A 15,483-nucleotide genomic window follows, 5' to 3' on the forward strand; every position below is an offset into this window, starting at 1 on the left:
AAAGGGCATCATCACATCCAAAAATAAAGTACAGTAGAGGAGGATTATTCTGGTTGCTGTGGAACTGGTCTATTGGGTGGAAAATCTTGGCCCTCTGGTCCCTTGTTGGGGATCATGAACTTATTCCTTTACCTCTCTGAACCTTGATTTTTCCTCTTAGATGGGGCTGTGGCAGACCTTCCACGGGTGCTAGTGGGATCGGATGTGCCAGTGGATGCCTTGGACAATTTCTCAATCTCTGCCTGGTTTTCCTATGACCTCAAAAAGCCCCTCAGTTCTGGGTCTTGGTTCTCCTTTGTAGAAAATGGAGGACCCTGTGAGGGGGAGGGCCAGAGCCAGAAGTTATCTCCAGGGAAGAGGGGAGGAATGAAGGCCAGCTAGCACCTGTGATGTTTTAAGATGGAGGCCCCAATCTAGAGTCTTCAAGACGGCCAAGCGCTAAGGTCAGGAGGGTGAGCTGCAGCGGGGGCCAGGGTATGCTCTGGTTCTTTGGCTCTTCCCAGGGGTGGAGGCCTGAGAAGCCCAGAGTGGCACTTTTTTCACTGTTCCCAGAGCGGAACAAGGATCCCATGTGAGGAGTATGTATTTGGGCTTGGGCAGAGCTGGGTTGAACTCTGTTCTTCCTCAGCTAGCCGAATGGCCCCAGTGGCCTCTGGGCTTCAACTTCCACTTGCAGGTCATTGCTGCCTTGGGTGCTTGATGGGTGAGGGGTGGGATTTGGATGGGACTGTGTCAGCCACCATTCATTCCTCCAGCGGTGCCCGATCACAGATGGGAAACTGAGTCCCAGGAGGTCCACAGTGAGGCTACCCTTGTTACTAACTGGTTGCTCTGGAGTCTGATTGCCAGGGATCCTAAAACTAAAAAAGAAAGGAAGGAAGAGGGAAGGCACGCTGGCATCTTCCTGGAGGGGCCCTGAGCCAGACGTGCAGAATTGAGGCTGGGCCCCCAGCTGGTGCTGCCCAGGCAGCTGGAAATGCTTCTCTCCAGCTGTCTGGCCCTGGCGCCTTTGTTGGCTCTGTTACTTTTTGCCTGCAGGGGCCTGAGCAGTCTGTGCTGATGGGAAAACATTTGTTGGACTGCCGCTGTAATCACACTGCAAGGGACACTTGGAATTATATCTGCATTTGGAAAGCTAATTTTAAAAAACGTTTTTCCTTCACAATTATGTGCAGTCAGCCAGCCAGTGTCGCACTGTTGGGGATTCTCCCTCCTTCTTCAGCTGAGAGGCATCTATTTTTCTCTTCCTGCCTTTCCTTCAGCCTGGGAAGGGACCACCAACCCTTGGCTGCCAGGATGCCCCCATGAAACCTTTCTGTGATGACTGTGCAGGGCACAGGGACAGGAGATGTGGAGGATGAGGCCAGACTCAGACGTGAGCTACAGGATGGGTAGGATGGGTGGTGGATTCTGTTTTCAAGATAGGAGGTTCAGATTGGTGGAGAAGATGCTGGAATATGTCATTTCAGTTTGGATGTTGGAGTGGCCAGGATCTTTTGGTGTAAATGACAGTAAGCCCAGTTCAGGTGAGCTTAAGCACAGGTGAATTTCTGGGCCCAGGCAATCCCACCCCTCAGGCCCTGCGATGTCCCTCCTGTCCCTCCCTATGTAGCCCAGCCACTGGGATCTTTTCTATCTTGGAAGCTCCTTACCTGCTTTCCCTGCAAGACCTTCGTGCAGCCCTGCCCTCTGCCTCAGCCTCTCCTGCAGACCTTCCAGCCTGTGTCCCACGCTGTGTCCTTGTTTACCTTCCCTCTGTGCTGTGAACTGGAGGACAGGGACCCTTTCTGCAGTCTTCATGGTCATGTCCCCAGCAGTGAAGTTGTGCCTGGCACAGAGTAGGTGCTTGAGAAGCATGCATGAAACAAATGCCCGCATGCCTTGGGTCAAAAGGTGGCCAGAGGGTTATTCGGAAGAGTTAGTTTAGGAGAACCTTGACCAACCTTGACCTCACCCGTGGTGACCTGTGTTCATTCCCTTCTCTTAAGTTCTTGTCCTGACAGCTGGGGTCGGTGCTGCACACTCACTGGTTCTTGGTCTAGGGAAGTGGGTTAAGGGTGGGACAGACCTGGGCTGGGGAGGAGCCCGGGTCAGGGGAATGTACCATTGCTGGCTTCTAGGTCCTAGGCTGGTGCCCCGCCAGCCCTCCTTGGCCCTTCTCTTTCGTTGCCCTGCTGTGGGGGGCTGTTCCTGGGAGAGGCCTCCGTGTTGAGTGTGGTGGGCAAGGGGGGCATTCCAGACAGAGGGGCCAAGGGTGCGGGCAGGTGGCTGGGAGATGTGAAGGAAGCCTCTGTGGGTCAGGGCTGGGTCATGGCTGGGTCAGGTGTGGAAGGAGCAGGTAGGGTGGGAATGCCTGGTGGGGAGGTGAGCACCTCTTGCAGGGCTTGAATACCCGTGGCAAGGGAAGCGCCTCAGGAGGGCGTGACTGGGCAGAGAGTGTGCTGAGTCAAGTTTTCAACTTAGAAGGCTGCTGACTGGAGGGCGGGTGTGCAGGCATAGCAGGGAGACCCCCCTGGAGGCCTTCAGGGCAAGGTCTGTGCCTCTGGCCAGCTCACATATGGTTTTCCCTTTTCTCTTCTGATTGGAATTAGATATTCCTCTTTTTGGTATTTTCCATTTCTGCCCAGGGGCCTGGCTCTTGGCATTGGCTTGTTGACTACTGTGACCCCTCCATGTGGGGCTCTAAAGGATTATTTCAGCTATTTGGGGCCTGTTGCCATGACTCCCAGCTGCAGAGTCTGGCAAGGCCTAAAGACTGGGGCATGTGCCCACCTGCTTGGAGCTGGCCCTGGACCCTTGACTCTTGGCAGTGGAGTCCTCTTTGGCCCCAGGTTTGTCCACCTCTTCTAGAGGTGTAGCTGGCCATGCATTTTCATTGGCTGCAGTACTGTGATCCGGCTGATTTTTCTTTTTGGAGTAAGACTCCAGCAATGTTATCTCTGCCACCTTCTGCATGGGTTCATCTCCCCTCTCTGGGCATCTGAAGTCTGCTTGGATTCCTCCCACCATGGGTCGTTCACCACTTGCCCTGACATCCTTCCCCTGAGAGTTGGCAGCCTCTTCCTGAGGTTTAGCTCATTCTGATTCCAAGCCCCTTCTGCTTCATCAGAAGAGTCCCTTCTGCTTGGAGAGTCTGACTTTGTCATCAGAAGGAGCTGGCAGCCTGTAGAAGGGGAGGAATGGGGGTTCAGACCTCCTGCTTCTGGGCCTCAGGTGACACAGGCACAGCCAGTCTTTGTGGTACTGGATGGCTGAGGCCAGACACACCCTGTAGGAAGTGCCCTGAAGCCCTTTACCTTTAGGCCTTTTAGGGGATGCTCTCAGCTCTTGGGGACCCAGGGCAGTGGTGCCCATCTCCTTGGCCTGTTGGGGCCCAGGGTCTGAGGAAGGATTTCATTTCGCACTTGGGGCAATGGTGGGTGGCGGAGGAGAGGCAGCTTTGTCCAGAATAGTCCTTTCCCAGAGATCCAAAGACCCCTGCCACACAGGGCTCCTGCTTCTCCAGGGCAGTCGCACAGAGTTGTGGGACCAGGGGGCCTTTGCTGACTGACAGGCCTGAATTTGGACTGTGGTTCTTCTTGCTTGCTGGGAGTCTTGGGCAGGATTCTTTATTGCTCTGAATCTCTCCACTAGAAAAAATGTGACAGTTATTCCGCTAATGTCGCTGTGGATGGTAAATGTGAGCAGAGTGCCTGTGCCAGGCCTGGTGCTCTGGGCCCTTCTGGGATCTTTGGAGATGTCCTTGGTCCCTTCTCCTGCCTGGTTTGGGGAGAGCAGGGTGGGTGGGAATGAGGGAGTGTTACTGGTGTTGGCCTTGTGTTTGTGTGGGTCACACTCAGGCCCTAGGAATCCTCCCTGAAATTCGAAGGGCTCAGGGTCATCAGATGAAGTAAGTGATGCCTGTTGCTAAAGTTGGGGTGTCTATGAGTGGGGGACTTCAACCGGCCCCTGCTGGCCTTTCTGGGCCTGGGACTCAGGCCCAAGGGCTCAGGCTCAGACTCTATGTTTGAAGCCTGTTCTTGCTCAGAGCACTTGGCAGGGCTAGGGGAGGTGCCCTTCAATGGATCCAGGTGGCCTTAGGATTGGGTGTGGCTGTCCTGGGCATCTCTTCTAGACCTTAAGATGACCTAAGGATCAGGATTTTCACCCTCTCCCCAATTTACAGCCAGTGCTCCTGGGCCATAGGCATTCATTACCCAGTCCCTGTTCCCTTCCCTGATCCTTGGTTCCTCCTCACTGCTGTTGCCATCGAGGACCCCTGCAGCACTGTCTGGAACCAGCACCCTCTGGAACCCTGTAGGCACTCTGTGAGGCCCGTGGAGGTCCTGGTGAACTCCTGGGCATATCCTCACCTGTCCCTTTCTCAAACGTGGATACTTTAGGGAGCGACAGTTTTGTGGGGTGGTAGAGCTGCAGGAGTCTTGGCATTGTGGCACTTGGAACAAAGCCCTTGCCAGTCCTTACCAAAGGCAGACAGCCCTCAGCACCTGTGCTTGGGGTAAGAGGGCACAGTGTGCCACAGAGATGATTGCTGAGGGTCTTGAGATGGGGAGATGGCCCTGGGTTACCCAGGCGTCCCAGTGCACTTGCCCAGGTCTTGAGGAGGAAGGAGGAAACCGGAGATGCAGCAGGGCAGGCGGAGGTCAGTCAGCAAGGACAGCAGCCAAGGACAGCCGAGGGCCTCCAGAATGAAGAAGGATGGGAGCGGATAGGTGCTTCCCAGAGCCTCCAGAAGGAAGGCCGCTCACTGACCTCTTCAGTCCTGGACTCAGGTCTGTCTGCTTGTGGCTATCCCTGACAGCCATAGCAGGAGGTGCTTGCAGCATTGATACCCACTGCCTGTTTCAGGGCCCAGGGGGCAGTGCTGGGTCAAGGTCAGAGTGTGTATGACTACATGGTATCAGATCAGGCTGCTTGGCTCCCTGCCTCATCCACCAGAGGATAAGGTGGCCCCGGCATTCCTCGGGATGGCCTTCCTGCCTGCCATCTGTGGATGTCCGAGAGGGAATTGTTTAGATAGGGCGTTTGGTGTGAGCTTTCTGAGGTGGCAGCAGGGCTGACTCTCACCTTTGCTTTGATTGATAGCAATTGGCGCATGTGGTGAGAGGGGCCCAGGAAACCTTCGTGCCTGATATCTGGCCTTTGCCCTACTGTGTGGCACTTGGAGGCCTCCCGGTCACACCCTGGAAGCTCCTGCCCCTGCCCCTGCCTGCAGCTCTCTCCATCAGCACCCTTCTGAACCCTTGCCTCTGCCTCCTGCTGCCCCGATGTTGGCTGTACTCAGGGCCTGTGGCATACACACCAGTGCATAGCTCGTCTCTCACCCACCTTCCCTGTGGCCACCAGCATCTTTATGCAGGACTTGTGGCCTAGGGGCCCCTGTGCACCTGGGCCAGCCCAGGATTCCACAGAGGAACCCAGCAAATGTTTGATGAAAATTAGCCAGGGAAACCTCTCTGTGCCTGTGGTTGGCGGCTCAGTAGTAGGGTAGGTAGGGAACTCCTAAACCTTAGTGGTTGGAGAATCCTCTCCAGGCCTTGGAGCTCAGGGCTGCAGGGTGCTTCCAACTGTAGGGTGTGTTGGCCGCGGCAGCCAGCAGTGCAGAAGCTCAGTGTCTGGGGTGCAGCCTTGAGGGCAGGTTTCTCAGTCCCTGGAGTCCCAGGGAGGAAATGCCAGCTCAGGGGCATTCTCCCCGCCTGCAGAAGCTTACCTCACCAGCCTGAGATTAAAACCAACTTGGCATTCTTGGGATTAAGAGAGTGCTGAGAACAGAGCGGGCTGTGTCTGCGCCTGGCAGGCTGCTGGAGCAGGTGGGGGAGGCCTGAACCTGACTTCCAACGTCCCTGGCCTCTTCCTCCAGGAACCATCCCTAATTAGGGGAACAAAAAATTACAGCACCTGCAAAACCCAAAATGATTTCAGGTAGAGAACTTTTGTATTAGAAAGCGGATGTGTTTTCACTGTTAAGGGACAGACTTAATATCTGCTCTTGGCTTGAACCAGCAGCACTTAGGTACCGCATAGTATGTCCTGGGGCGCTCTGCAGCCCACTCTGTCAGCCTGAGACTCTGTCCTGAAAACCAAGTGTGGGGTTGCCAAGTGCCTCTCCAGGAGGCCCACCCAGGAGGGGAGTCACTGGCTGCCCTCCCCCACGCTGGGTTCCAGCAGCTGCTTCTAGGGGCCCCACCAGCTTGTCTAGGTCTGAGATCTGGTCCTGACTCAGGCTGCACTGTAGGGCCAGCCTGCCTCCCTCTGGTGGGGCACCAAGCCTAGGTAGGGTCTCTCGTTAAGGTTGGTGGTGTCTGACCAATTGAGGGAAGGACCCTGCCCCCCCATAAAAGACATATGGCAGCTTCCAGTTTATCTGGTTCTACTCTGGAGCTGTCCAAACAGTTCAAATGTTTGTATTGGCTTTGAAAATTCTGTTCATATGTTGTCTTTATGTTGGGTCATTTCAGTTTCTGGCATTGTCAGTGGGAGGAAAATCCAAATTACAAAATAATGGGCCAGGGAAGCAGGATGCCATGGGGGAGCAGGCAGCCAGGCTCTGGGCTGAGCTCAGCACTGGGGGGCTGGGAGTGTAGTTTAGGGAGCTGAAATAAAGACAGTCTCTGAGCCTTGGGGGCTCACTGTCTGCAGCGTGGGATGGCTGTGGCAGGGGACAGGGCAGGAAAGGGTCCCTTGGTGAGGATGGTGTTGGAGCTGGTCTCATTGGATGACCTGGAGATTGCCAGGTAGGGATAGGTACTCCAGTGGACAGGACAGTTTGTACAGAGGCATGGACCTGGTGTTTTTGGAGAAGCGAGTCCCTCTGGGAGGGTTTGAGAGGAAGGCCTGGTGCTGCCTTCTCTCAAATGCCCACGTACAGTGAGCTAGGAAATTGGAGATACAGACAGGCACAAGCCCTGCTTGATGAGGGGTGTTTAATAGTCAGGCAAGGTCAGGTAGGTTGCAGAGGCAGATACACCCTCGGGTCTGAAACAGCAAGGCTTGATCCAGTGGATCTCCTCCCCCAGGGCTGCCCCCTGTGGGTCTGCCACCCCCAGGGCTGCCGGCTGCTCCACAGCAGCCCTGTGTTGTATCTTCTTGGCCTCAGCACCATTGTCATTTTAGTCCAGATGATGCTGTTTTAGGGTTTTGTCTGTGTATTCCACACACTAGATGCCCACAGCATTCACTCCAGCACAACAATTGGGAATATCTTCAGGCCTTCCTAAATGTCCCTGGGGAGCAAATTGCCCCTGTTGAGAACCAGACCTGGCCGAAGGTTCTCTTGGTCACTGGTTTCTTTCTGGACCCCAGCCTGGCTTTGATGCTGCTCAGCCAGGGTTGTTTCTAGCAGTAGGTCTGGCTGGCTTTGGTGGCTGGTGGCACCCTTGTGCCCCCACACTGCCGAGAGGCTGAGAGGACTGGCTGGAGGGCCTTGCACTGGCTCTTGAGTGCTGCTTCCTGGAAGTGTCACTTCTGATCACATGTCATTGACCAGAGCAAGTGTTGTGGCTATGCCTGGCTCTGCGGTGGGGTGTAGCAGATGCAGTGCGGTGGCACTGAGCATCTAGGAGGAGGAATACTGGTACTGGTGGCCACTGCTGGTGTCTGCCTCTGAGTAGTGAACCTAGGAGTGGGCAGTGCTGTGGAGCCAGGGAGTCCGCTGCTCTGTGCTCAGTGCTGGGCAGGGAAGCTTGGGTGTGGGGCCTCTGAGGCTGGAGACCTAGGAAGGCTGCTCCAGAGAAGCTGACTTGAGGGGGTGGGGGTGTGCTGGGACTGCGGCATTCCCTCTGCACACAGGGGTAAGGGAGGAGGCCCTGTTTCCTATCGGTAACCCCAGGTCCTTGGGAGACATTGTGGGCTCTGGGTGGCATGCAGAGACCCCTGCCTTTGTAGGCAGAGAAAGGTGGGGGATGTAACTCAGGACCGTTCCCCACATGCCTGGTACCTTGAAGTGCTAAAGGGCCCTATTATTCTGGGTGACTGAAATCTCAGTTACCAAGCCGTGCTACAAATTGTTTGGTGAGGTTTCCTGGCCTCCTGTTTTCCTAATCACACCCTTGCCTTCCCTAGGTGGTTGTTAACTTGGGGTGTGGTGTATGCAGCTGCTTTTGTTGCCCACAGGTAGGGGTGGGGGGGCACAGTGTTTCCAGCGGATCCCTCTTGCTGTGAGATGGCTCCTGGGAGGCCTGGCTGGGTTGTCCTTTGTAGTGGCAGCTGGGCTCTGGAGTGGGCAGTCCTCAGCTGTGCCTGGGAGGGAGACAGTGGCTCCAACCTTGGATATGGCAAGAAAGCAGTTCTTGAACCTATGGGATCCTTTTTGGACAAACCTCACTATTCTTTGGTGGCTGCTCTGATGTCTCTGATTGCCAGGAATTCTCTTAGCTGTTAGCAGGCCATTCATCTTGTTAGCAAGAGGGGACCCTCCCTCTCCTACTGCTGATGCTGATGTTCATGGGCCCTGCACCCTTCTGTCCTCCTGGGCTGTGAGGCAGGCTGTGTGTGACGGACTCTGTCATCCCAGAGTGACCTGCATTGGCCTTCCGGATGCCACGGCCAGTGGCCTTGCATTGGGGCTTTCAGGGCCTTGTGGTGTGCACCGAGGGTGCCTTTCTGAATCTTACATCACTCTTTCTACTTCTCTTTTTTCTGTTTCTCTTTATTGGACTCCACTGTTGTCCCTCTGCCTCAACACAGGTCATCCTGGATAATTTTTGTCATCTTCAGGAAGTGGAAGCTGCTGTCACTTCATTGAGAGCCCCTGTTGTTCAGCCTCCAGTGACAGAGACTCATCTTAAACTAGTTTAAGCAGAAACCTGCAGGTGCAGATCCAGAGAGGACTAGATCTAGGCTGGACCAAATCTTGAAACTCCAGCAAGAGGGCTCTGTCCTTGCCTAGGTCCTTCAGCCATTTCTCCTGGTTTGGTCTCTGGTCTAGATTCAGGCCACTAGGAGGCAGGGCCACTTATGTTGCTGACAGTCCCCCAGGACCCGTCCTCAGGAGGACCAGGACTGGCATCTTGGCGTCAGGGTGCAGGCCCTCAGAATCATGTGGATAGGAGCAAAAGTAGCAGAGTCTGTTGCTGATATGGGCCTGGTGATGCGCTGGGCCTGAACTCCCGGTCTTCCAAAGTCCCATGGGATGGGTACTAGGACTCTCCCCATGTCACAGGGGAGAGCATGGGGGTAGGTGGCTTAGGGATGGTGGCACAGCTGGGCCCGAGAAAACTGAGGTACCAGGTGCATTGGGTTTTAATAAATATTTTAATTATTAAGCTTTAACTCTATTGTCACTTTTTTCTGTGGTGTTGAAGTAACATATAGAAAATACAGAAAACAGGGCAGTGGAAAGGAAAACCAGCAAACCTCTTTCTTGCTGCCACCAGCCACTGCAGCGTGTTCCCTTCTGGCGTTTTCCCAGGACCCAGGTGTTCCAGTGGGCGCAGAGTCTGCCGAGTGTCCACCCGCAGTGCAGAGGCCCCGCCGAGGGTGCCGCCCAGCCCCTCTGCGAGCAGTCTGTGGAGGCCTCCTGCCTTCCTCTGGAATCCGAGTCTCCGCCGCCTGGCTTCATCCTTCATTTGGTGGTCGGATCTGTGCCTTCACAGGCATCATCTTAATGTCAGACCCAGCCAGCAGCCAGGGTTTCACCTATTATTTTAAAAATCGTTAAGAACTCTTTTCCTAGAGTTTGAGAATATGCTGTAGGCACTCTGCCAGAATTCAGGGACGTGGTGAAACGGACGTCGTCTTCTCCACCCTGCCTTTGCCCTCTCGCTGGCCGAGCTGTGGTCATTTTCTTGGAGTTGTTTTAGTTTGTTCTGTTTACACACAAGCACACCCTCTCGTCCTGGCTGCTGTTCTTCACACCGATGGCTGTGTCCAGCACACAGGGTTTTGCATTTTTCACATGCAGCTTTGTGGATGTGATTCTCCTCCCAGGCGCAGGGAGGGCTTCCTTGTTCTTTCTACTGCTTCATGCTGTTCTTTCGGGCATGTGGTTTGTTAGTGGAACCTCTTGGGGACATGTAGTTCGCTACCAACCTTTTGCAATCACAGACGGGTTGGCAGTGGGATCCCCGAGTCTGAAGTATTTTGCACACTGAGTGTGTCTAGGGTGACAAGGTGGGCGGTGGAGTTAGGGTTTTCAAGAGAGAGCAGCTGGTACTGTTCCTCTGTTCCCCACGTCCCTCCCTTCTCCCTCTTGCCCTTTGGCTTCACAGTTCTCTTTCTGAACTTTCTGGTTATGGCAGGATTTCAGGAGCCTGCTCCTGGGGATTTCAAGGTTGCTGGTACCTTTGCTTTTCAGAAGTTTCCGATGAGGGAACAAGCCCTGCCTGACATGTTATTTCCCAAGAGGAGGTGGGGTAGTGCACTGGGCTCCACTACCAGAGGGGACGTGGTTTTCCACCAGTGTCCCCTGTTCATCCCCTTACAATGTGGCCCTGGAGGCCGGAGGTGCTAGCCCACTGGGTGCCACCGCCCACTGTGTTACACCTGGCTGTGAGTGCAGGTGGGGCAGACCTGGCTCTGGCCAGCTCCTGGCTTCCTGAGTCCCCTGAACTTCTGTTTACTCACCTGAGCAGCGAGAAGCCTGTGCCCTCCCTCCTCGGGCTGCAGGAGGAGTCAGCGGGCAGGAAGGGTTCAGGTGTGTGTGACCTGACGTGGACTGAAGGGAACCAAGCCCCACTTTTTGCCAAAGTTCCAGTTTATCCTGTTCTAGGAGCTCTGAGCTGGTGGGGCTGGTGGGACTCTGGGGAGCTCAACCCCCTGAAGAGTTCAGCCTACCTTTTCTCTTGATTATTTTTGTTGTTGTTTTCTTATTTTTGTGTTCCATCTGTTTTCAAAGCTAGGGATCTTTTTTTTTTTTTAATATTTATTTTTAGTTGTCATTGGACGCAATACCTTTATTTATTTATTTTTATGTGGTGCTGAGGATCGAACCCAGCCCTTGAGCGTGAGAGGCGAATACTCTACTGCTGAGCCACAAACCCAGCCCCAAAGCTAGGGTCCTTCTTAAAAAAAAATTTTTTTTTAAAGGACTAGATGTTGTAAAATGTGGACTGATTGGAATGACTGCAGTTGGCTTGGTAGAGATGAGAGCTATGTGCTAGGATAATCTGGATGCCAGCAGGATTTTCCCAAAGGGCATTTGTTGTATCCTCAGAGTGCTGGACTGGGCTGGGCCCAGGAGGTGAACTAAGTTTTCCTATGTCTATACCTTCATTTACCAGCAACTGTTCATGAGCATGTACATGCCAGGCAAGCACCAGAGCTAGGTGTGGGGCACACAGTTTTTAAACTTGGAACGTTCTTTACTCTACAGAGCTTGGGGAGTCAACTCTAGTTCCTGTTGCCTGGTCCCAGGCTTCTTTGAATGGCTGTCAGAGGCCCTGCCTTCTTCCCAGCATGCACACAAGCATGCACTTCAGTCTTTCTCAGTCCCTACAGATCCTGGTAACCCTACCCAGGGCACTCCTAGGTGATGGTGATCCATGCTTTCGCACAAAGGGCTGGGAGAGTAGCAGCTTAAGGTCTGTGGGAGTGTTGCTGAGGGGGTTGGGGAGGGTGCTGTGGGATGACACTGTGCTGTTCCACACAGAGGGGCCCTGGCTATGCTTGTGGGAGGAAATGTGGGGGGCGAGGATGAGGGCTCTGTGCTCTGGGCAGACCCAGACCCAGGCTCTTAATAGGTGGGCAAAGTCAGGCATATGTGGGGACAGATAGTAGCCTGAGACTATGTGGGAGAGGGGGAAAAAGGGGGAGGACGTGAGATTTAGACTAGGAGGGGTGTGGGTGGACTGGGTCAAGGGACTGGCAGGGAGTCCATGGGGCCAGAGATGGCCGGTACTGGAGACACGTTTGGCCTGAGAAGGGTATGGGATCAGGGTCCTGTGGCTTCCCATGGGTGAGAGTGTTTTGGGTTGGGTGTAGCAGGCTATGTCAGGCTGTGGCACACCTGGGCGCCAGGCCAAGGAGTTCAGCCTGAGGCTGGATGGCATGGGGAGCCATGGGGGGAGGTTGAGCTGAGCAGAGGCACTGGTGTCCATGGTGAATTTGGCGGTGGGAGAGTCTTGGGACAATGCAGGCTGGAGCCACTGAAGAAGGCCTGGCCCCTGGATCAGAGGGAGGACAGCCATTATGAGTCATTAATGGGACTTCAGCCAGTTTCACCCTCTCCTCCAGCCCTTGGTGGCTGGGAGAATCTCTGTCCTGGAGAGCATGGCTGTCGGGCGACATGGAGACTGGTGCCCACTCTCCCAGGGCGGCTCTCAGCGCTGGCCTGCCTTTAGCTGTAGTGGACGTTCTGCTTCCTGCCTGCTGTAGTAACGTGCGTTTTCTTTGTTTTTCTCCACAGGAAGCGGGGGATAGAGGTGGTGCAGGTGAGTACAGACTGCACTTTGACCGCCTTCCAGGTAGCGTGACCTAGTGCTCCCCTTTCCCAACTCCGTAGGAGTCTGAGTGCTTGGCCCTCTTGTCACACTCTGGTTGGTAACTTTCCCCTGAGGATTAAATGCCATTTCCTCACCAGGCTGGGCACAGGTGGTTGATGGCTGCTGCCATGCAGAGTTACTGTGTCTTTTTGGGGAAGGAGCTAGGGGTTAGTTTGGGAGTTCTGGGGGTCATGGTATTGCTCGCATTGGGGGTGGAAAAGCTGAGGGTTCAGCAGTCGCCCAGGCAGGTGTCCGTTGTTCTGTACCCTGTTCTGCCTCATTCCGAGTGGACTTGGGCCAGGAGCTCATTGGCTGGAAAAGGAAGGAAGGAAGGATAGATGGAATGGATGGATGGATGGAGAAGAACGGATGGATGAATGGAGAGAGAAGGAAGGGTGGGTGGAGGAGGGAGGGAGAAGGAAGGAAGGAGGATGGATGGCTGGATGGAGAAACTGTCCCAGGACAGGAAGTAGATGCACAGGCTCTGACAGCATCTGTCTCAGGAGAGCCAGGAGGTCTGACCTATCAGAGAAGAGCCTGGAGTGAGGGGCTGTCCGGGTGCTCTCTGGCTGGTGATATTTGCTGCTGTGGTTATGACTCATGAGGGTGGGAAGGGGGGCATTTTTGTCTATGTAAACACAGATACCTTCAGACCTGCAGTGAGTGGCAGGCAGGACATTGCAGCCACAGACACACCTGGCACCTTGTGGCACTGAGACCTATGGTCACTGGCCCCTGCAGAGAGGGCCAGCCAGTCCAGGAACCAGATCAGGGCTGATGAGGAGCTGGGCCCCCTGTAGGAAGCTTCCAGAAAGCTTGCTGGGGAGCTCTCAGAGGCTGCCGTGGTTGGCTTCAGGAGCCCACTGGGAACGACTGCCCCATTCCTGGCAGATTCAGCACTTCAGGCCCAAAGGGGCAGCACAGAGGCCCTGGAGCATCCTCTGCTCAGGGTCAGACTGGGCAGTGGTGGCTCCTGCAACGATGTCCACAGCTCTGGCGAAGGGTGCTGCATGCCTCTCCTGACTTCCTGCTGGTGGTATGAGGGTTGATTTGTCATCAGAGGGCTGAGGTTTCTTTGGGGTAGAGAGATAGTTTCCGGAAGCCTCTGGTCAGCCGTCTCCTGTTCATGAAGGCTCATCTTGGCTTTGTAGACTTGCATGACTTACAACTGAACTGAACTGTGGACTTTGATTTCCCTGTCCATTTCAGGAATGGCCAAGAGATGTGTCTCAGGGCCTTCTCTGCTGCCTGGGGGTTCTCAGTGTGCATGGGTGAGGACGGGGGTTGATGGATAATGCCTGCCACAGACACAGGTGTGTGCAAAGGAGGTGGGGGTGGACCATTTTCTTCTCCAGGATGCTGGAGAGGCTTTAGCCCTTTCTGAAGGCTAACTTGAAAACCCTTTGCAGATGTATACCCACCAAGGAACTCTTGGTGCTACTTGGTGCTCGATGTGCAAGGGACAGTTCTGGGCTTCCCTGTTGTTTGCTGCAGCACTGATAAGGGCCCAGGAGGGGGGTCGCTGCTGGGAGTGGTTCCTGGAGGAAGTGAGGGCCTGTGCTTACCAGCAGACTCCCTTCTTGACAGAGGAAGAGAGGCGTTCCTCCTCCAGACCCTTCTATTCACATGATCCCAAACTACAATGCCACATGCACAGGGTGTGAGAGACAACCAGGGGCCACAGGAGGTTTCCCGGGCCTCCTAGGAGGCTGCGCTGAACCTTTCCTGCTTAGTCATGGGTGGGGCAGGAGACTGGAGTCACTGCTTCAGAATGTGCTAGGCGGGCAGAGGAGGGGCTCTGAAGTCTTTCAAGATGTGTCTGTTCTTCCTTTGATGATGACTCGGGGAAGGAAGTGGTGGCTGAGGACCAGAATGAGGCCAAACTGGACGCTTTCCACTCTGGCATCTAAAAATAAAAAGCCTCTACCTCACCTCCTCTTGGCACCCCTGGGTGTTTTAAATTTTAAGACATTGGGAAAGGCTTTGCAAAAATTGCAAGCCACGTCACCTGGCTGGTTTTTCAAAATTAGGCTTCTGTGTACCCAGTACCTGGCTCTGGGCCCTGGTTAAGGTGGTAGTGAGGGTGAGGGTGACCTTGCACCAGCCACCTCCACATCGGCTGTGTCAGGTCCACTTTCCCAGTCTGGAGAGGCACCCAGTGATGGTGCGTCCTCTGTAGAGATGAGGAAACTGAGGCTCAGGACAAAGTGACCTCTTGGGGTGTTCAGCTGGTTGGTGGCAGCGTTGGGCTCTGTGTGGGCCTGTTGTCTGTTGGGCAGGCGGTCTCCCGAGCATGGTAGTGGGCTGCTCCACTTACTAACTGCTTGCCTGCCTGGCGTTCCTGCCTTTGGCTACATATAAAAGGATGCTGGGGCTGGGTCAGGACCCAAGACTGAAAACCCTGGAAAGGTCCTGCAGTGTTTGTCCAGGTCATGGAATCATTCCTCTTCCTGCTGTTCATCAGTGTTCAGTACTTATGGGGACTCCAGTGTACCAGTCATGGAAGCCATTTACTCTGAAGGAACTTTGCGTGTAATCCTTCCCAGGTGGAGGTACTTTTTACGCATGTTCAACCTCCTCAGGTGCTGGTCCCATAGCTGTGTGCTGGGAAAAGAGCTTATGAACTCCTTTCCTGTCACCCCTGCTACCCCTTCCACATTGTTCCTCCTCCTCTTTCTCGGGAGAGTGTCTATAGTGGTGTGGAATAAGACCACCCAGATTTAGGTCTCTGGCTGTGTGATTTGGGACCAGTTGCTTAAGGACTCTGTGTGTCAGTCTGCTCAGCTTTAAAGTGGGGATAATTCTACTGTCTGTGCCCAGGATTGGTGTGAGGACTCAGTTATTTTGAGTAACAGAGTTGGCACTGGACCTGGCTCTAAGGAACTGGTGATCTGCAGAGCCACGTGTTCTTGCTTCCTTAGGCAGGCCTGAACCCAGGGGTGGACTGCAGGACAGGAAGCCCGCCAGTCATCGTTATAACCCTGGGCCAGGGAGGTGGTCCCCGTTCCTTGTTTGCAACAGAATTGGAAGAGGAACTGCGCAAGTTGTCAGCCGATAGCAGATC

General features: G+C 54.5%; 1 protein-coding gene across 2 annotated transcripts in view; it reads left to right on the top strand.

Annotated features, from left to right (window-relative positions):
• Itpk1 (inositol-tetrakisphosphate 1-kinase) overlaps positions 1-15,483 on the top strand; it is a 131,090-nt gene that overhangs the window by 14,062 nt on the left and 101,545 nt on the right. For both annotated transcript variants that reach the window (XM_046440610.2, XM_046440611.2), the window contains exon 2: positions 12,344-12,368. In XM_046440610.2, the coding sequence (XP_046296566.1) occupies positions 12,344-12,368 (25 nt within the window). The remainder of the gene's footprint in view (positions 1-12,343; positions 12,369-15,483) is intronic.

The sequence above is a fragment of the Marmota monax genome, unplaced genomic scaffold, assembly GCF_021218885.2.
Source record: "Marmota monax isolate L192 unplaced genomic scaffold, Marmota_monax_Labrador192_F-V1.1 WCK01_AAM20220418_F8-fsc00017, whole genome shotgun sequence".
Lineage (NCBI taxonomy): Eukaryota > Metazoa > Chordata > Mammalia > Rodentia > Sciuridae > Marmota > Marmota monax.